This window comes from Mytilus edulis, chromosome 1 (genome assembly GCF_963676685.1).
Source record: "Mytilus edulis chromosome 1, xbMytEdul2.2, whole genome shotgun sequence".
Taxonomy (NCBI): domain Eukaryota; kingdom Metazoa; phylum Mollusca; class Bivalvia; order Mytilida; family Mytilidae; genus Mytilus; species Mytilus edulis.
In genome coordinates, this window is record NC_092344.1 from 55,226,966 (window position 1) to 55,249,870 (window position 22,905).

The 22,905-nt window shown below is 31.0% G+C and overlaps 1 protein-coding gene across 1 annotated transcript; it reads right to left on the reverse strand.

Annotated features, from left to right (window-relative positions):
• Nucleotides 1-12,575: 12,575 nt before the first annotated feature.
• LOC139514320 (forkhead box protein D5-B-like) lies at nt 12,576-19,814 on the reverse strand. Its single transcript, XM_071303417.1, has 2 exons — nt 18,337-19,814; nt 12,576-12,954 (listed from the first exon to the last, which is right to left on the reverse strand). The coding sequence occupies exons 1-2, from the start codon at nt 19,593-19,595 to the stop codon at nt 12,927-12,929; spliced, it is 1,287 nt and encodes a 428-aa protein (XP_071159518.1). The 5' UTR covers nt 19,596-19,814; the 3' UTR covers nt 12,576-12,926.
• Between the last annotated feature and the right edge of the window lie 3,091 nt (nt 19,815-22,905).

Sequence of the window (22,905 nt, forward strand, 5' to 3'; positions counted from 1 at the left end):
GGTCCTTACCGGACCTACTCCTTTTATGTTTTCATCAGATTTTATTAAGTATTATTTGTTACATCAATAGATATAAACAATTCACCAAAGTTTCATGGACATTGGTGAAAGCCTTTTTGAGTTATTGTCCGAAGTGTTAAAAATCCCCCTTTTTTTATGAATAAAGCCCCATAAATCCAAAACTTAAATTCTGAAATTTATAAAAATTGAAAGGGAGCTTACATCAATAGATATAAACAATTCACCAAAGTTTCATGGACATTGATGAAAGCCTTTTTGAGTTATTGTCCGAAGTGTTAAAAATCCCCCTTTTTTATGAATAAAGTCCCATTTATCCAAAACTTAAAATCTGAAATTTATAAAAATTGAAAGGGAGCTTACATCAATAGATATAAACAATTCACCAAAGTTTCATGGACATTGGTGAAAGCCTTTTTGAGTTATTGTCCGAAGTGTTGAAAATCCCAGACCTCCCTCTTAGTGGACATTTGAGATGCCCTGGCCACATATCTGAGGCATATCTCAATCGACTGACCATAACAATCATTGACCACAACTCTGCTTGGTCTAGGGAGGATAGACTTATTCGGGAAAAATTTTGGAAAAGAAAATTAACAACTTTGGCACCAAATGGGATAAATGAAAAGATGTAGTCCGACACCATGCAGTGCTTCACATTTGGTTTATATTACTTATTATTACAGTCTCTGTTACTATTTCTTTACCTTACTCATCTGTAAAATAAATCTGATGAATATAACAATTTAAATTGCTCAATTTTTTGAGGGATGTAAAAGTACCAAGCCACGTTCAACTAGTTTACCTTAGTCAAAATTTATTATTATATTTTAACGGCCGTTTGTTTTAAACATCGCAGACTCTGATATAACTACTCTGCCGTTGTCGAAATATTTACAAATTTAGACCGTTCAGTGCTGTTTATTTGGAATTCTTATCGACGCAATCTTTCTTGTAACATCATAATTGTCGACACCGTGAAAGCTTTAGAATTGTGCTAGTTCATATTGCACATAAAGCATATATTTGAACTCTCTGTTGTAATTAGTCATAATTATAACCTATGTCGCGTTTAACAATTTTTTAGTATTGTGCAAGCGTCTTACCTGATGTTCGGTTTGACTTTTTTATTGTATAAATTTCAAGATTGTTATAGTTTAATTTAAGTAGACTGATAAATGATTGATTTAACATCACAATCATATATATATCGATGAAGGATATCTGTTATCGGAAATATTTATAAATAATAACATTAATTTTATATTTTTTTTTTATTTTTTTTTTTTATTGGTGTTGTTGTGTACACCTTTCAGGCGTTATATATATATATTAAAAATTAAATACACAAAAAGAGTTTTAAAAGCAGCATTGTCTAGCGCTTTCATCCATCTTGGCTTGGGACTTTTCAAGACTATGAACGTCGTTATATATAATTCTGTACACCGTTTGAAAAGAAACTTTTTTGTAGGGTTAAAATACATCAGTTGTTCGTCCTGTTAGTCAAATGTGTTTTGTTTAAATATACTTTTTCACATTTTTGGTCTTTTGGAAAATGTTGTTTGTGCTGTTTTTAGACCCTTCTACAACGAAATTTGTTTCACATGGACACGTATAATAATTGCGGTTTTTATCCATCGCAATCATAGGTTTGAACGTAGTTTTCAATTTAGACTCGTTTATATTTTTTCGTTTGGGCTTGTATCATATTTTCCCTTCGGTTTATATGATCCGTTCATCCTACATTGACTCTTAAAATTAAAGAGTCTATCTAAAAATGAGGGTACTTTTTCTAAAAATGAGGGTACTTTTTATATGGCCTTCCAAATACCGTTTCGATCCCTAACATCACTGAAGAGACATTTATTGTCGAAATCCGGATCTGGTGTACTAAAAAAATATTGACACCGTATGCTTGTGGCATAACATCGTGGCCACAAGTTAAAAAAAAAATTCTGTTTAGAATTAAATTTATATTAAGATCCATTTTGTTACATCTTGTGATCAATTTTTTGTGGCAATCACCAATGGCAGTCAGCAGAGTTAAAGAACATCAGTTGTTCGACCTGTTAGTCAAATGCGTTTTGTTTAAATATACTTTTTTCACTTTTTTGGTCTTTTGGAAAATGTTGTTTGTGCTGTTTTTAGACCCTTCTACAACGAAATTTGTTTCACATGCACACGTATAAAAATTGCAGTTTTTATCCAACGCAATCATAGGTTTGAACGTTGTTTTCAATTTAGACTCGTATATATAGTATATATATATATATATACATATTATAAATACATTTATAATCAAATGTACCAAGCAGGGTTTGAATATTTGTCAATTAACACAGAAAAGGGTGAGGTGGTGTTGGAAAAGAAATGAAAAGAAAAGAAATCAACTATATAAGCTTTGTATATAACACTATATTTACCGACCGTGAGAGGGCTGTGTAGCCAGTCAAGATTGTTAAAAATTTCCATCTTCATATTTTATTTTTTTCGTTGTTGTCATGATTTGTAAAAGCATTTTTTTCTGATTTTGAACAAATAATCTCATCGTAGATACTAACAAGGAGGATTAAAATTGTATATTGTAAGCCAGACGCTTGTTCCATCTAAGAAAGACTCATCAGTGACGCTCGAATAAAAAATGTCCAAATAAAATGCGACGTTGAAAAGAGCATTGTGAACCAAAACTTCCAAACATATTGCCAAATAGAGCTTACTTTAAGTAAATCTATTGCTGGGGTAAAAAATTCCTTGGTATTTTGAAAAAAAACTTGATGGTTAAACTTCTTTATGACCAACAAAACACCATTTGATGGATAATTTTAACAATATACACGGATGCAATTATTCATAATAAGAAATTTATGTATTACTGAAAAATATTACACCAGGGTTTTTGATATCACAAACTAGTCAAAACATTTTCTAAATTTTATCATCGGTACAAGAACATCATTCGTAAATATAACTCAACATGCAGAAATCTAATACGTTCAGGTATTTCGCATCCATTCTTTTATGGTAATATTCTTTACAAAACACAAAAATGTCAGAATTTACCTCAAAGCTAGCAAAACCTTTAAGCAGACTTATTAAGAAGGGATATCATTACGATACTGCTGTCAGATCATTCAAAATTGCATATTTTGGCTTCAATATTCATTCACTTATCACTTGCATCGGAATGTAACACATTTATTTTGAAAACCAGTTGTTGACATGACGGGTTTTGTTCTTCTCATATATTTAATGATGGTATAATACAAAACCACTAACGGGAGGGATTGTGGCTGATATTCATATGAGGAAGACATAATCTTTCAATCAGTTTAATTAAGGTCTGGAGCTGGCAGGTCAGTAACTGCTAGTAGTCTGATATTATTTATGTATTATTGTCATTTTGTTTATTTTCTTTTGTTACCTCTTCTGACATCGGACTCGGACTTCTCTTAAACTGAGTTTTACTGTGCGTATTGTTGTGCGTTTTTTTCTAAATTTGCTAGATGTATAGGGGAGGGTTGTGATCTCAAAAACATGTTTAACTCCGCTGCATTTTTGCGCCTGTCCCAAATCAGCCTGTGGCCTTTGTTAGACTTGTATGAATTTTAAACTTAGCTTCTTGTGTATAATTCGGAGTTTAGTATGACGTCCATTATCCTTGAACTTGTATACATATTTGTTTAGGAGCCAGCTGAATGACGACTCCGGGTGCGGAAGTTTCTCGCTGAATGGAAGATCCATTGGTGGCCTTCGGCTGTTGTCTGCTCTATGGTCGGGTTGTTGTCTCTTTGACACATTCCCCATTTCCATTCTCAATTTTACTGGTATATTAATCAAGATTATTTTTCCAATGCTCAACTCAATCATACTTATTCAAACGTTCACAAAAAATGTACAGTGACTAATAATATTTTTTAGGCCTTGATAATTAAAGTATTAATGGTTATCTTCATTTCTCAGTTGGTTCCATATTATCCTGGTTCCCGATACAACGTTCCAGGTATTAGCTATTAGCCATACTCTCTCATACTGAATATTGCGATCGGGAACCAGTTTAGTTACATATGTACGTATCGTACGCGACGTTTATGGTTTCAAGATAAAATAACGGCTGATTAGAGGACGAAATGTTGTACAGATTCTGTCAACCAAATCATGATGGCGCCTGTAAATCTTTCATAGAAATGACGTTAGCTTAACTAATATCAACTGGCAGATATAAGTGTTACAGTACAATTATGATTTGCCATCTTACTTTTGAAACTTTAAATAACTAGCATTGAGCAGTTAATTAAAGGCGTTTTTCTTTTTTAAGAAATGAATGACGTCACCGGCATGGAGCCTAGTTTAGCAAGGGTTATCTGGTGATATGATTTAGTTCATTCATGTTACGATATTAGAGAATTAGAGTTTCTTAAAAGCACCGTAGACACATCGGAACGACCTAGACTCAAAAGAAGCTACGGTCGAACCATATGAGCATACGCATATGGTATGGTCATGACCATACGCGTATGGTCCAAATACCCGTATGTTCCGGAACATATACAGAAACCGTGCTAGAATATTAAAACGAAAGTAAGCACTTGTGCATCTATGGTTACTCTTTATTTTGAGATCGATGCGTTTAACTTAGTCAACACACTTTTAATTATTTAGTTTGAGGATAACATCTTTAAATTTGATCGTAAAGTTGAATGAAAATGATTGCACCTTTCCACTCTCACTGAATAGTTCCTGAAATAAGTCACTGATGAGTCTTTTGTAGACGAAACGCGCGTCTGGCGTAAATATTAAATTTTATTCCTGGTATCTATGATGAGTTTATTTTCATATATTTTCTACATTAGAATTTATATATACAGGTTTGTTTTATGCATTGCACAAGATATTTTATTGTACGTTTCTGTAAAAAAACTTCTCTAAATTATAGCCACCGAATTATATTAAAGTTCAATAATAAAGACTTTGAGCTTGCTTTCAGTAAAGGCGACAATTCTTTAATATGGTATAACTAATTTTTGTTTTGTTTGTATTTTTTTGTTTGTTATTTATTATGCCGTTTTGATACAGAATAAAGAACTTCCTGTACTTATATGCAATTATAATGAAAAGCTGCACGCAAATGTAATAGTAATGAGCGCAAACGTAATGCACCACTTAAAATTTTGTGTCACAGATGACAACGAATATTTTATTTTCCACCTGTCGTTCCTCTCATTTGGTCCTCTTTTCCTCGATTGTGATATTCCAACATGTGATTTTCCCTAAATTTTAACGGGTTTTTATTAAAAATCCAAAAACTAATGGTCCTTTCGAAGCATCTGAATATATTTTAAAATGTACTTTTTCATGCAAATTTTTATGACTTTGAATTAAATACGGCAATATGTAGAAAAACTTTCATGGAAATGAATTTACAGTCTGTATGTGTTCATACAAAAACAGATTCTTTTATTGGCTCAAATACGAATCATTTGATTCCGTGATGTGTTCCCAGTGTGTATAAAAACAACCCATTTATATGAAGACAATCTTAGATTATAGAATTATCAGCTCCGCCAACCAAATACTACACTGTTTATGTACTTTGTAAAAAGTTCGTATTTAAAGAAAAAATATAATTTTAATAATAACGTTTTGATAATACACATATTTTTCATTTTTTCCAGTATAAATAATCATTGATAGAAATATTTCTATTATTGTTTTATAATGTAAAAATGGATAATAATAATAAAAAGAAAATATTTTACAAGTTATCTTCTCTGAAATCGACATTTCGTGCGAATTTCAGCTCCATGCACGATTTTCATTGAATTCACGAGGATTTTGTTCCGAAGTTTTTTTTTTACTTTTAGATTCACAATAATATTAACATAAATGTGTTTTATATTTCGAAGTTCTGTAATCATAAGAATGCACCGCGTATTGCAAGGTATCGGTTATCATACATTACAACTTCTCTTTACATTTTTTTTATTAAGTGAAAACCAGATGCTTTCGTTTCGTCTAATTAAAAAAAAAAACACAAAAAAAAACAACACAAACATTGGAATCTATAGTCCACAAGGAGAAGGAAGTTAATTAATAAAATTGAATTGAGCTTGCACAGCAGAAAGTATATGCATTTTTCTAGACATAAAAAGAACCCGTTCCACTCGGAAGTTCAGAGACAAAATGATAGATTAAATTAATATAGTCACATATCCTAACTCTAATTTCATTTTCAAGGCGATGTGGTTCAGCTACAAATGGTTATGAAAGCAGTAAACGCCATTTTAATTGGAATAAATTTGTTAACATTTACATGTTTGCATATGGGATTGTTCAATTAATTGAAATGCGGAAAAAGTGTGATAATTTTCATTAGTTGTTGCTTAGTATACATGAAGTCATCCTAATTCGAGGACACCTCTACAGTACTTCCTTGGTAGAACACACAAGGAAATTTACTGCTTGTTGTTTTAACTGAGTCACAAAGGCAAAATATTACTTGCACTCTGTCACATGTGTCTGTCTCTGTCAAGAGTCAGGAACATCGTCTGTGTGTTTACGTTTTGTCATTCAGTGGACTTACTGTTTTGCAGACCTTCTATATGTTCTATTTAATTTACTTCCATTTCTATAGACTAGCCGATTTAGAACTTGACATTCCCCTGTATAGTTTAGACCCTATTGTTGAAGACCACGTTAACCTCTAGATATCTTCTTTTTGTATCGTGTCACTTACGTGTACACAACATCTTTTATTTACTCCTATTTTTACCGTAGGAAGAATAGTCTACGGCTGATACAATAGCTATTGGTTGCCAATGATGGCAATGAGACAACTCTTAACAAGAGACCAAAATGACATAGAGGCTAACAGCTATAACGGCGGCTGCGAAATGACAATGCATAACATGAACAATTCAAACTAGAAAACTAACGGCCTAATGTATGTACAAAATAAAGACCAAAAAAAATATGTTACATGGGAAAAAATGACAACCACTGAATTACAGGATTCGGACTTGGGATAAGCACATACAAAATATGGCGGGGTAAAAATCGTTTGAAGGCGCCAAACCTTCTCTAACTTATGATAGTAGTGTAACAATGCAACATATAAAGAACAAACTTTAAAAATCTGTTGAAAAGGGCTAAACTCATCAGAAAGATATAAATAGAAAAACATCTAGTAAAAGAGGGACGAAAGATACCAAAGGGACAGTGAAACTCATTAATCTAAAACAAACTGACAACGCCATGGCTAAAATGAAAAAGACAAACAGAAAAAACAATAGTACACATGACACAACATAGAAAACTAAAGAATAAACAACACGAACCCCACCAAAAACTATGGGTGATCTCAGGTGCTCCGGAAGGGTAAACAGATCCTGCTCCACATGTGGCACCCGTCGTGTTGTTTATGTGATTACAAATCCGGTAAATAGTCTAATTCGGTAGGTCACATTCATGAAAGGGAAGGGGATTATAGTTACGACGTAAGGAACATATCCGATATCATTTGTGAAACGGTTATTCCATAACGGTCAACCAACTCGTGATGGCGTCCATAAAATTTACGAAGGATGATTTCAACTTCACCATTTGGAACTCTTGGTTTAATAGCTTCCTTGTGAGATGCACAGTGGACGTGGACGGGTACTTATACATCCCAACAACAAACAGACACTGTACAGATATGAGAGTACTCGCAGTTACTGACAGCTAGTTCAACGCCAATTATAACTAATAAAAAATTCAAGCTCTGAGACAAAACTTTCAATCATTACACATTCAGCATTCAATGGATTTTGTATAAGGAGTGATTAGCAATCAGAAAAAAATATTTATATATTAATTCGAGACTTCTTTCTTGACCGCACTCTTTACCATTTTCTACCAGTCTTCTGATTTTGATAACAGGTTTATATATCAAAATCTATATCAACAAAATTATGTCGTTTTATATTGTGATCACTCTTGCCTTCTCCGTTTCTATAACAAATTCAGTTTTTTCAAGTTTTTAAAATTTCAAAAGTAATATAACTGCATAATCTAATTATCATGTTTTCTTTTCACCTTTTCTTATCAAGAATATGTTGCTATCTTTTATTGTCTTTGCCTAAAACAAATACAAATTATTAAAACCATAATTAAAAGGTTTTGAATCCTATGCTTACATATTTGCAGATTGACTGACGATTTTTGCAGATATTTTTGCTACATAACATTTCTGTCTATCTATTGGAATATATTGGAATTTCCAAGATATTAGACCAAAATGCAAAAAAAACATGATACAAATCGAAATTACAGGGCAATTAATTTAACAAGGAGCCGAATGCCGATTCGGCTGTATAAACATATTGAAGATCTTATTTTTGTACTTTTTGTCAATTCTAGTTTTCAAGATAAAAGGCAAAACTTTGAAAATGGTAAAATTCGTTATTTAAGAGCAACTACTCATAGAAGACGTCGGACAGTATTTATGAAAATCAAAGTTACGTAGATATCATGTGAAAATGCTTGTTCTATCAAATTCTCTCTTTCTAAAGCACTTTTCAAGATGAAAGATATCGGAAGTATTTTTTTATAGTAGTAGTGTATACCTAAATGATGATTGTAACAAAGTATTTTAGTATTTGGCCTAGTAGTTTCAGAGGAGAGGATTTTTGTAATTGAAGGGACGACGACGTTTGACAACAACATGCACCAATTTATAAGAAAAGCTCAATTGGCCATGCATATGAGCCTTGTGCAATGGAAGAGTAAAGCTCACTTGGCAATATGAACCTGGTGAGCCAATAAAATAAAAAGTCGCGTAATGTGAATTACTGTAGTAATAAGATACCGCAAGTCCATCGACAATGTCGCTCATGTAAAATATATATTAACTTTTATTAAGATTAAGTTTTCCTTAGAAGTTTCAGTTTTCGATTTACGGTGACCATAGTCAATTATATCTCTCAGACATTTATGTGATTGAATTATTTTTTTTTTTATATGCCAAATACCAAATCTAAAATTATTTACTTTTTTTCTTCAAATGATTTTAAATCAAATTTTAAATTCATTTGATAAACATGATAAACGTAATCAACTTTAACCGTTTTCCCTTGTCATTAAATGTTCTAAAATATAGATACTGAACAGAAAGTAGTAACAAACATCAAACTAGTATCTAAATTCCATGCTTTCCCTGTAACCGCAGGTATTCTACAACTCTCAACAAGTTCCCACGATTGTCATCTTTAGCTTTGAAGCCATAGGAGACTGTCGTTTTATTTATCTACTTTTATCTATCTTCAGTATCCTTATACACACCAATGCGGTCATTAGAATGTTTATTTTAACGGTGAAAGCATAATTGGGAGTAATTTTCTCAAGTGATCTGCAAACATCTGAGAGAAACGACTGAAATTGACCAAGATGATTCACTCGACGTCTTTCGTTTTTATCAAACATATTGTTGTACATGTCTTCAAAAAAGTGTTCTAGTGACCCCGAATGTATTTGTCATTCAAAAAAATATATTCAAGTATCATTTCCAAATAGCGAAGGAGATCAAAAAAATTTCAAAATGTTAATTTATATTTTTAACGGACTCTTGAAATGTCAATAATTATGTTACAAGTACACTAGGTTTAAACAAACGTGGCAATTTACTTTGATAGTATCTTTGTTTAAGCTTTCAAACGTTTTAATTGACTTTGTGTCTAGTTCATCTTTGTGTAAAATTTTATCTACAAAAAACAGAAGTTTAAACATTGGAGCATTTCAATAAAAAAAAAACATACGATAACAGTTTTCTGATTTATAGCTTATTGTCAAAGTATATGTAACGGACAAATGGACAATAAATACAGGCACACAGAAATGAAATATATTTTTAAATATCCATTACACTAGAATCTAAACCGGTATATCTTACATCTAATTAGAAGTGAAATTCCAAAATACAGCGAGGCAAGAAAAAAATGTTCAGTCCTAAAAAAAGGGGGGAATACTTAATCTTTGATCATTTCCTTGGCCCTCCCGATACATTTAATGCTACTTACTACCTATTCATACCTTAGTGACGTTTTCTACTGAGCCTGAAACTATAGCAAGGATAAATAATTTCTGTTCAAATGAGTAAACACTTACCCAACACAAAATATACTAAATGAGATACAATTTTGCCAAATAGAGAGCGTATAAAGCTTTCAGTAAAGTCAACTAAACTTATGAATGGTACAAAATTCAATAACAGGAATCTGCCAAAATTTGATGTATAACACAGGTTTCTGCAGAAGAGAGGCGAAATACACCAAAGGGATACTCAAATCAATAAGTCAAAAAAATTACTATCCCATGGCAAAAAAACGACAAATAAATGGTACACAAAACAGAAAATAGAAACATAAATACGAAAGAATGACATAAAAAAATGAAAGGTAGTCTAATGTCCCGATGAAGAGTAGCGAATCCTGCTCCACATATAGCATTTATCATGTTGCTCATTTAGTATCACCTGGGCGATATATAATCCATATGCAGGCGCTGATGTGATGTTGCTAAATAGAAATAGAAAGTTCCATACTGGGAAATAAAAATCAACTCTTTTGTCGTATATTTTTGTTCTCAACCGATTTGCATTCTTATTTTTTTTTTAAAGTTCGATGGTATAGCTGCATTTAATATAGTCATCAGAACATCATCTTTATATGAGTTTATAGAATATTGAATTAACGAAATAAGAAAACAACAAAAAAACAAGACTGTATGTTGAACGGTGAATCGCTTTCTGCCAAAACTTCGAAAAGTCGACCATATCAAAACTAAATGAGGAAAATCACTTTGTAAACTAAAATATGATTAAACTACTTAGAGCTCGAAGTTGGAGTCAACTAACATTCATAAACGCGTAATCTTTTTTTATATAGAAAGTACCTTTTAATGTCAATAGTGATGCGGAGGTATTTTAATTTCAATAAGTGGAATAACAAAAAGATACATAGAAGAACATGCCATAAACGTGCGTTCAGAAGTCTATAGTATTAGTATTCTAGTCAACAAAAACAAAAGGTACACGCTAGATAAAAACGTATTAAAGACGCTTACAGTTATTGAAAGCATGTTGTACTGTTATACCAGTGTCCCAGGTTAGGGGAGGGTTGGGATCCCGCTAACATGTTTAACCCCGCCACATTAAGTATGTATGTGCATCTAAAGTCAGGAGCCTGAAATTCAGTGGTTGTCGTTTGTTTATGTTACATATTTGTTTTTCGTTCATTTTTTTTTTATATAAATAAAGCCGGTAGTTTTCTCGTTTGAATTGTTTTACATTGCAATTTCGGGGCCTTTTATAGCTGACTATTTGGTATGGGCTTTGTTCATTGTTGACGGCCGTACGGTGACCTATAGATGTTAATGTCTGTGTCATGTTGGTCTCTTGTGAAGAGTTGTCACATTGGCAGTCATACCACATCTTCTTTTTTATATAATTAAAGAAGTTATCATGTTGATGTAGATGTAACCATGCCGTCATATACTAAATAATATCGGTCGCTCTGCTTCGAGAACATTATTATGAGCAATCTAGGTTGGCAAAAACTTATTTTAGAAGTTGTACAGAATTTCAAAAGAGAAAAAATGATACGAAAAGTTTTAGTCATGTTCAAATTGTAAATTTTAAAGCAAATAAATATAAATCCTCAAAATACAGGACATATCGTAAAAATAAGGAGGTAAAATGAAATTGAGATTTTCCATTTAACCCTACAGAACAATAGAAAGACGGGTTCCATGAATATCATATACACAATAACCATCCGTGTATTTTCGCAATTATTGCATGATACAAACCTTTTGAAATTACCTTATTTTGACATCTGTCATTATCATAAAGTTTTGAGCAACAGCCTTACCCCAAAAATATCGGCCTACTTGACAAAAATCAAATCGTTGTATTTTTTATTTTTCATATCCAATTTGAATCATTTTCAGAATTTTTAAAGAAACCCATCGTATACATACTTATTTCATGTATATATATTCTTTTGAAAAATTTTAATCACACTTTCTGATTAAAAAAAAGAAGAAGAAAAAGATATTCTATATAAGATATACATTTTCACAATAATTCATTTTGCATGGCATATGGTAATATTCTTTTTAAACATAATGTTTTATAGAAATGAATAAAATTTGGTCACAAAAACATACACAATTTAATTGTGTGTCCCTTAAAGGTTTCAACATGGTTTTTTTTATTGTTATTGTGATAATAATTAAGAATTATCTTGGATTTTCATAAATGATCCTTTGTGATCCTGTTGAATGTGTCTTTTACCAGGTTCAAATTATTTTTCACCATCGAAGTATTTTGAAACTACCTGCCAACCGATATGTCAGGCTTAAAATAAAACATAGTGGTGACATGATTTTTTTTTTTGCTGATTTCTCTGAAACTAAATCGACAGACTTGAAAAGTGTGTATTTTTCTCATACTTCAATCAAGCCTTCGTTTTACCAGCCTTGTCTGAATGACAAACGTATATTGATAAAAAAAAAAAAAAATCAACATGATTAAATTTATTGTACAAATTTTAAAAATTTATAAATATTTAACAAAATATCATGTCAACAATCAAAACTGTTTTAACAAGCAACTATAGTAGACAATATCTCTCCGTATATTACCGGATTTCTTGGAAGATCTCAAACAGAGTCATCAAGTTTGTTCGGAAAGCAATTTGGTATTCTTTGTATACCATAGAATTCACTGTTATGTAATGTAAACATGGTGTCTGAAACATCAGCCGGGTTATATGATTCTAATGAACATGAAGTTATGTTGACGCCATGAACTAATCCATTTGAATCCTTTTGGCCTCTTCGTGTCGAGATGAATCCGCTGGTTGATAACTGCATTACACTAAAGAAGGTGTTGAGTAATTTCTGAAATGAAAAATCAAAGTAAAAATATTGAGCTTTTATATTTTAAAAGGTATTTTAATTTATAAGACTCTTCAATTTAAAGATCAATTAAGTTATGGATCAGTTCCAATCCACGTGTAAACATCTGATCTTGGATGAAAAAGATGTAAAGCGAACCATGGAATCATTTTGAGTGTTTTAAGAACTTTAAATTGAATGTGTGCATTAATTAAAGCTTCCTCGAGTTTAATTTCTGTTTTAATTTTACAGTTAGTTTTATCAGCTCCGCTTTGCTGTTCAGTTTTGTACTGGTGGTTTTTTTTAACAATAAATTTGTATCATAAATTTGTTGTTCAGCTGAACATTAATATTTTCGCTGCCCTCAACTATCTCTTACTATACTTTTTCGGTATTTCTAATGTTTTTTTTTTTTGTATCCCTACCGTTAGTGTTCAAGTTAATATCTATTTTTTTATACATTTTAATTTGCAATATTAAAAAATTTTACAGCAGGAAGCCATGCTATCTACTTGAAAATGTGGCGCACGACACACGAATTCCATGATTAATTTATGTTTTGAGAAAAGGCGTTTGTTTAAAACTTTTTAATTTATTTTGAAATATCATATTATAAATCCGAGATTAAGAAGATAATATAATTATTAAAGTCTTTGAAGGTATGAATTATGTTTTTATTTTTGATAAACAATAAGATATTAAACTGGAACAGGTGTTAAATCATAAGTAATCCTATAAATAGTATAAACAAAAGTGTGATGTTGTTAAAAGTATCAAACTCTAAACAGATTAATAATATAGTGATCATTTTGTATTTTTTACAATCGTTATGAAGTAATGTTTTTAAAACTGCTACATAAGTTTGATAATGCCTGAAACATATTAAATCTAAAGTACGTTGTTTCAAATTTATTTCCCATAATAAGCATTGCAATCAATTTTCTATAAAACAATATTAATTTCTTACTTATTTGATCATTTTTTTCGCAAATTATTTCGTGAAGCACCAAAAAAATGCGATGTTTTAAGAAGATTTCGCTTTCCGTTACAAGCTGCAGAAAAGGGTTGTTCTAAACAAACAGCAAACTCGAACATAAATTTAGAAAACCACTATTTTTCTTAATATTTCTCTATTTTTCCTGAATGAAATAGTTGTGGTTCTACCTTTTATATAAATATTCAATGTGTGTAGGTTGATCAGGTTCGCTAAAAGACAACCGTTTAGAAAAATATCGTGTTTTTTTTTCTATTTGACAGCAAGTTATGTTTCCAGAACGAGCGCAAAATAACTTTGGAATCAATAAAAACACATAACGAAGTGTTTTTCTTAATTGTTGTAAAACTGTAAAGTTTGCTTGTAAATAAAATAATTCTGATAAAATTTCTGGCAATGAACAAATAAAAATGTCTTAACTCTTATGAATAAAAAAATAAAAATTTCAGCGGGAAATATTACAGTCAATTTTAATTAGAAATAAACCCGTTATCTACCGGTGGTGTTCAAATGAAAGTCAAACTTATTTTATAAACTTCATTACTTGGGAAAAAATATGATTGGAAGGGGAAAGTAACATTTTATAGAAATAAGTTTTTTGGGGAGAGAGAAAACTGAGTATGAAAAAATATTGTATGATAGGACACAAGCACAAACAAGTGTATTCTTGTTACAATGGATTGAAATTTTATTCTTCAAAAAAGATTTTTAGAATTGTGCAAATACAAACTGTGCGTGTCTATGAACAATTTTACATTGCAGTGAAGGACTTTCGGAACAAAATTAAATTATTCTAAATTATAGTTACTATTATTCTCAAAGACCAGAGAGCTTCAAGACAATGAATAGCTACATTCGATTTAATAATAATATTTTTACGTGGATAGGATTTTAGTAATTTATAAGCATTACTGAACTGTCACAGTTTTAGATAGACTAGAAATAATTTGCCAGAACCTTAAAATACTAGCATATGCAAAGAATTATAGAGTGTTCTTTATGTGAAATAAATACAAATTTATATTATATTCATTTTTTAAAATGCTATCTATATATTCAGCTGCTTTAAAAAATATAAGATTTATAAACCAAAAGAAATTAATAATAACTGTGGCGGGAGAGGGTTTAATTTGATTTTAATTATAGTCCAAGACCTTAAGAATTAGTATTATTAAAGTTATAACCGTTAGATAGTATGTAGTCTGTATATACACTCTAAAATATTTTATTTTCTACACAATTGTGTTCCTTATTTTTGTTTTATTTTGAATATTACAGCTTTCATACATGAATTGGTAATGATAATTTACACCAAAAAAAAGCTTGAATATATATGTTTACCATACATTAAAGAATTTTTGTGCACCTCAAAAGTTCGATTGATTTTTACTGTGTCTTTCATAAGCATAACACTATATCTAATGTGTTTCTAAACTTGATCAGGTACGCACACAGACAAAAATATAAAACATTTTAAAATTGATCATAGAATAAGTAGAAAAAATAAGGAAAACAGTCTAAATGTACATAATTGACACAAATATCAATCAGGTATGCTCAAAGCTAAAAGTGTTTTAGAAGCAAAATAATAAAGTCGAGACAACTGTTAGATTTTGGAATAATTGACATGTTGCAGCCAAGTGAGTGGCAGAGCGGCATAAGAAGCTCTTCCTTTTTCTTTCTTTACCAATACTAAATTTCGATTTTCTTTATACACCATTGTTAAATTTTTCACAGATTTTTGTTATCTTTCAAATGCAAGAAATATTCATTAAATTTTGGTCAAAAAGAAATGTTCAAATTGTAATCCAACATTGTAGATGCAAACATCTATTTCTTGGTTGCTAGAGAAAACAATTTTTAACTGTCACAGGAACGTTGTAGTTTGTTCCATATTATATTCCTAGTATACTGAAAGTCTTTAAAATCATTAAATAAAATTACAAGAACTAATAAACAAGCACGTTATTTTGATCTGAAATACTGTAAACTAACTTTTTTCGCCAATTCTTTTTTACATTCAGACCTTTCAAGCTTACTTTGTAGCGATTTACTTTTGCATTCTTTTTTTAAATTATTGGTGTATTCATATATACGAAAAGATCAACGTTTGGCATATTCGATAGATTAATGTTCGTGTTGTTTTCTTTTGGCGAAAGTCGTGTAAATACACCATCGGTTGGCCAACAGTTTGATTTAACATTTAATGCCTAACTTTATTTGTAAAATACAAACGTTTTTAAACTCTGGTTTCAGTGCAAAGAGTGCGTTCCAGGTTAGGGGGAGGGTTGGGATTCCATGTTTAACCCCGCCACATTATTTATGTATGTGCCTGTCCCAAGTCAGGAGCCTGTAATTCAGTGGTTGTCGTTTGTTTATGTGTTACATATTTGTTTTTCGTTCATTTTTTTTTTTACATAAATAAGGCCGTTAGTTTTCTCGTTTGAATTATTTTACATTGTCTTATCGGGGCCTTTTATAGCGGACTATGCGGTATGGGTATTGCTCATTAATCGTACGGTGACCTATAGTTGTTAATGTCTGTGTCATTTTGGTCTTTTGTGGATAGTTGTCTCATTGGCAATCATACCACATCTTTTTTATAGTGTTTCTTGAATTAGCATTCAAGGCGAAAAGAACATTTTAAAACGTTTACGATTATTTACATAGTGAAATGTACACTTACAGATCTTCAATTTTAAAAAATTAAGCTAACTGTGATTTACGTGTACAACTTAATTGATGTGATCTCTAAATGTTGAAATTTTATATTAATATATAATGCTGTTATGTTTTACATGAATGTTGACTTATTTTAAAAAAAATATATATATAAATAATTTCAAAGATTTATAAAATATTTAAGATACATGAGGGAGCACTTTTTTCATAGCCGAAATAATGTTCTTTTCTTCAGAATCTTTTTTTTTCTAAAATGCTGAAAAAACACAAACCGTCTTCGAAAATGAATTTTTAACCAATTAACATACATTTGTACTTTCAGGCGTATTTAATGATCGAAGGGCAATATTTCTTCATAACAAAAGATAAATTGACCTACTAGTAGTGTGTATTTGAATCAAAACTATTTAAAAAAAAAAGGCAAATTATTACTTTTAAAACATTTTCGAAGAAAAAAAAAACAGAACAAGTTTTGCTTTCCTATTGTCATTTTTTCTTTGTGAGAGACATGATAAGTGTGTTCCTGCTTTTTTTTATACACGTCTCGGTTGCCTAGTTCTCAAAATCGAACAAGAAAAATTTGAAGGAAAGATTTTCTCCTGAATATATATTAAAAGAAGGATAAATATTAATTCATCTTTACATACAAAAAGCATATATATAATGTAAACATATGAATTTTTCTCATTGTTGAAGACCGTACAGTGACCTATTGTTGTTAATTATTGTCTCATTAGCGTTCATGCCACATCTTCCTTATTTCTATATAATTTTATCATAAGAGTCAAATTGAAAAATTAAATGATATTTTCATTATTTTAATATTTGTTATTATTTAGAAAAAATCACCAAACTTTAAAATATTCAAATTTTACCAGGTCTCATTTACTTTTCTATATCTATTGTATCAAAAACACTTTTTTTTTGGTAATATTTAAATATTTCATAACTAGGTTTCCTGAATTTTTTTTATATAATTTTTTTTTTTTCTCATGATATCTTCTCTTTTCGTTTGTTGTATTATAATCTTTTATTTAGATTTTGTTTTATGAACTACTATATAGTGGAGTTTTTATATATTCAGGACTAAGAATATTTAGACTTAGACTGATGAAAACCAATGTATTAAAAAATGTACGCTGCTGTGTGTTCATTTCTTATATTTTTAAAACTAACTGATTTATTTGATAATGTAATTTCTTTATTAGTTTATTTATCTATTTGTGTATTTATTGGTTTGTTTGTTTGTTTGTCATATAATAAGTAAACTTACTGAGTAACACACATGCAAATTCTCAGTCACATTTTACCCTATTGATTTCAAGGTTAATTAAAATGAAGATTTCACGTTTGATTTTACAATAAAACAGTAAAATATAAAATGTTTTCTGTTAAAAGATGTGTTTTCGCATTATTCAAATATTCGTGTATAGCATAATTTAAACTTCGAAAACGGGAAAAATAACAGTCCGCAATAATAGATGAAGTATTTTCATTTGCAACAATGTAAAGAAGAATACCAAAACAATCCGTTATTGTCAAGATTTAAAACGGATTAAGTTCGGCAATATTATTTAAATTATCTGATAATGTCACTTTTACTGTTATAGTGAAAGTTAATATTCATATGATATCCCACATGTGATAACGTAATTGCTATCAACTGATGAAACAAATCCCTTTTTGACACGCTGACATGATGAACTTACCGTGAGAGCGGGGAATTCAACTGATACACTGACTGCATAGATTGCGAATTCTGTTCTCCGTATCCCTGCCATTGGGTGGAGCCGTTGTTATACATCCCTGAATTGCAATTAGAGTTTTGGGCCGGATACGAACCGTTAGCTACTCCTGCAGTTGGGTACCATTTCATAAAGGGATTGTTCATGCTTTGCCTTAACAGAGCTTCATCAAGTCTATAAGCTCGGCGCTCAGCTTCAGTGTATGGAGAATAAATAGAACTGAAAGCAGTATTTGGGTGATTAAATGGCATGCTTGGTGTTAGTGCGGAATATCCATTTACATGATACATCCCTAATTCACATTCCTTCTTTCTTCCTCTACGCCTTGACCTCCGTCTTTGCCGAAAGTCGCCACGCATAAAGTCTTGAATGTTTGCTGGATGTATTGCCCAATAGTTGCCTTTTCCATCTTCACATCGTCCTGCTTTTATAAAGCAATCGTTTAGTGACAAATTATGTCGTACGCTATTTCTCCATCCTTGTCCACGATTCACATAGTAAGGATAATTCTTCTCAATCCAACCATAAATGGATCCTAAACTTAACCGCTTGTGTGGTGACTCTAAAATAGCCTTAGCAATAAGTGCAATATAAGACATGGCAGGTTTTACGTCTGCGTTTCCACGTGCTTTTTCATCGTGTCCTTTATCTGGAGATTCCAAATCGAGTTTTTCCGGGTCCTTGTCATCTTTGGAGCCGCTGTCACTAGTACTTCCAGGTGAAACAATGCTGTCATTTCCACTTGACGAAGAAATGTTCTGGTTATCTGTAGAAGTTGCTTCTATTTTAATCGTGTCCGTGGTATTGAGATCAATGTCATTTTCAACAATCAGTCTGTTTGATTCTGAATCGAACCGATTAATGTCCAATGAATTTGATTCTAACAAATCTGTCTTTGACAACAGCTGTTCATTGCTGTTGTTGCGTTGCATTGTGAAATCTGGCATATTACCACCCGGTGAAATTTTATAATAAGTATTATTCGAATTAGTCTGTGGAAATCCGGTATGGAATACAGTTGATTCGGCATATGATGGTGGTTCTCTGGGTATACTATAGCTTCCAGGCGATGATACGTTGTTGAAAAATGTATTATAACATGAATCGGCTGGAACAGATTCCGGAAAGTGTCCGTGATGCAACTTAATAGTCGAACCGTCGTATGTTTGTGGTGCTCCATAAAGTCCTGGAGTTTGATACGAAGTTGTGTCACAATACTGCATCTTTACGGATTAAAGCAGAAATAACTGCTATGTTGAAACAATTAAGCACAGAGTTTTACTACAAATGTTTACTGTTTGTACGTAAACAATCACAATTTAGAAGACAACAAAACAAACCCGTGTAAAACTGCAAATTATCTGGACACCATTATTTTGTTGTTGTAATCAACACAAACAAAGCAAACTGTCCAAAACATTTGTATGCAAACTTAATCTGAATTATGAGGTTTTGTTATATTAACGTACCTTTATATTACAAACCTGGAATATTTTGGTGACCATCAAAATTTTGATAGGGGGTAATGAAATAAGTTATCTGATTGGTTGATAATATCAGATAAATTCACGCTTTTCAGTGCTTTTGGTGTACCTGTATAAATATGAGGGCGGAGTTACGTCTTTCTACGGCCCTTTCTGAGATAAATATATTTAAAGTATTTAAATTTTGTTTAAACAGATGAAGAGGCGAATTCCAATTAATGGGTATAAAATATAAACAAATAATTAAAAGATACAGTGCTTAGTGTCTTATTTGGTTAAGAATTAAACGATTCAAGTGGTCAAAATTATTTGAACTTTCACACGATATATATACTGTAAAAGAAATATAAATGTATCTGAACTATTCGTAAAGTTTTATGTTCAATTCATTAGTTATTTCTTTCGGATACCTTTCAATCATTATAAACCAAAATCTGAATTAAAGTCGTGCAATTATATTTTAAGCGATGTTTTTTTAAATTTCATCAAATCATATATGTGTCAACATATCTAATAGTTTGTTTTTATAATTTTCCTCTCTTTTATTTTTCTTAATTTTCATAGGCTTGCTAGTATAGTTTGTGCACTTTTGATTAAAGCAAACCTTACTAGAAACCTCTTTAAAAAAACAAATTGGCAAATATAAACGACCTGCAGTTTGTATACAATAAGAAGAACGTCTTGAAATGGAACGAAATTCAAATAAATAAACATTAATTTTCACAGCTTTTTTTCGTCATCTGAAAAATATTATCACAATAAAAAAAAAGAATTGCGATTCTATTAAACCAGAATAGGATATTGGTCGACAATATGATATGAACTTTGATTTTGCATTATTAGGGCTGCATGCCATTTTTAAAAATTAAAATCATTAGTTAAACTTTACATTACAATAACTTCATTTATAAGATAATCACTTTCATACAAAAATTGATGTTAGGAATTTTTAAAGGAATATAAAAGCCAATGAAACCAAACGTTATTTCCATTTCTTCCGTTCATTTCTTATATGTTCATTGTCAATTGTACATCTCGAACTCGAGGATTTTTTTCAATTTTTAAAAGTATTAACAAACAATTATTACAAATAATACCAAACTCCAATTTTATTTTATTTTGGTAATTTTTTTATTAAAAAAAACCCTTAATTTTGTTTCTTGTTGTTTGTCTTTGTGTATGTGTGTCTGGGTTTTTTAAGAGAGCCTGGTTAAAATGGTTAATGTAGACTATTGTGCATTCAAATATTTTTTGGTACAGTTATTCTTTTTATGTATCATTGTATAGGTTCCATGTTTGTTCTTGTTGTTCTTTCTTAATAAAACAGAAGTATTCTACTGTAAAAATTGCAGTAGATGTATTTTTTTTAAAGAATTCAGGAACATTTTTTTTTAGATAAAAAGGACTTCAAAGTAACACTGAAGAATAAATGCAGAACGCCTTATTTTTTAAGCCGACTTCTTGATGGAATTTTTTTTGGACCTGCAATTGATCGAATTATGACTAACGAGTATTTTAACTCGTAATTTGTTTTTGTGGAAAGGACCGCTTGTTAGTATTTAAGTTAACAAGGATGTTCTTGGTAGTGTTGATAATGCTCAAGATTTTGTTTTCTTCGTATTGTTATAGTCATGGTGGTAATATCTATGCTTTTTCGACTACTGGTCTCCTTGATATCTAACTCCCTAACCGTGAATGAGAGACAATTTGGTAACATTAAAATAAGAGAAAAATACTTAAATTTGCTTGGACTTTTAAATAGGCGATGGTAAGAATAACAATATATGAAAAATCCTTTTATTGATACAAGTGGCATAGCAAATTATATATATAAAAAATGACGATGCATCGGAAAAATGACATGAAAGAGAATTAAATATTGTTTGCCCGTTTCGCTTAAAAATTCACGAAAAATCCTTTACATAATTTCTATATCTTGCATTACATATTTGTGAATATTTTCATGAATATGCTGCCGAATTCTGTAAGTGCAGTTGATTTCTTCAAATTAACAATAAGGCTGTCCTATTCAATCACATAATCACAGTGAAAAGCACCGACTTGTTTTACGCATAAATCATGCCCAATATAGAATCACAGACCAGAACAATCGGTTAAGTCTGGTCTATAGGGAAAATGTTTGATAAAGAAGCTAAAAAATTGAAAACAACCCGTTAAATAATGTAATGCGTCCGAAGCACTTTTCTGGATTTACCTTCATCAGGAACGCTCAAAGCCAAACATCTGAAATCCGAGGATGTATAAGTACCGAAACCGTTGAAGAGCTATATGACAAAAATACCTAAAATAAGTAGCCAAATTCATCTAAAGTCAACTTTGCCTGAGGGAGTTGAAATTTTAGTTCCTTAATAAATTCAAAATTTATAAACGGACAATTTTAGAAGGTTTGTTAAATCATGTCAGTACCGAAGTTCTGACTACTGAGCTGATTATACCCTCAAGGACTGATAGTCCACCAACAGAGGTTTCGACCCAGTGATGTAAAAAATTGAAAACAACACGTTAAATAATTTTATGCGTCCGAAGCGCTTTTATGGATTAACCTTCATCAGGAACGCTCAAAGCCATACATTTGAAATCCGAGGATGTATAAGTACCGAAACCGTTGAAGAGCTATATGACAAAAATACTTAAAATAAGTAGTGAAATTCATCTAAAGTCAACTTTGCCTGAGGCAAAGTTGATGAGGCAAAGTCAACTTTGCCTGAGGCAGTTGAAACCTTAGTTTCTTAATAATTTCAAAATTTATAAACGGACAATTTCAGAATCTTCACCCTGATGTCAATGACAGAATTAAATAGCTGTCAAAATGGGTTAGGTACTTTTTTAACCAGAAACGTCTGGTACTTTTTGTATGTGTTGTTGGGTGTAAAACTAGTATTCAAATGCATTTTTGTGTGTGTAAATATGTTGGGGTTTTTTTTTTGGAAAGAGGGGGGGGGGGGTTGGGGGTATAAGTCCACGCTATGAACATGATTTATTAAGCTGTGTTCATATTCAGTAAAATTATCGTTTTAAATTCAATAAA

Coding starts and splice junctions, on each gene's coding strand:
- LOC139514320 (XM_071303417.1), bottom strand. CDS start 19,595: ATGCAGTATTGTGACACAACTTCGTATCAAACTCCAGGACTTTATGGA. Junction 12,955..18,336: donor TTGAATTCCCCGCTCTCACG/GTAAGTTCATCA, acceptor TTTTCATTTCAG/AAATTACTCAACACCTTCTT.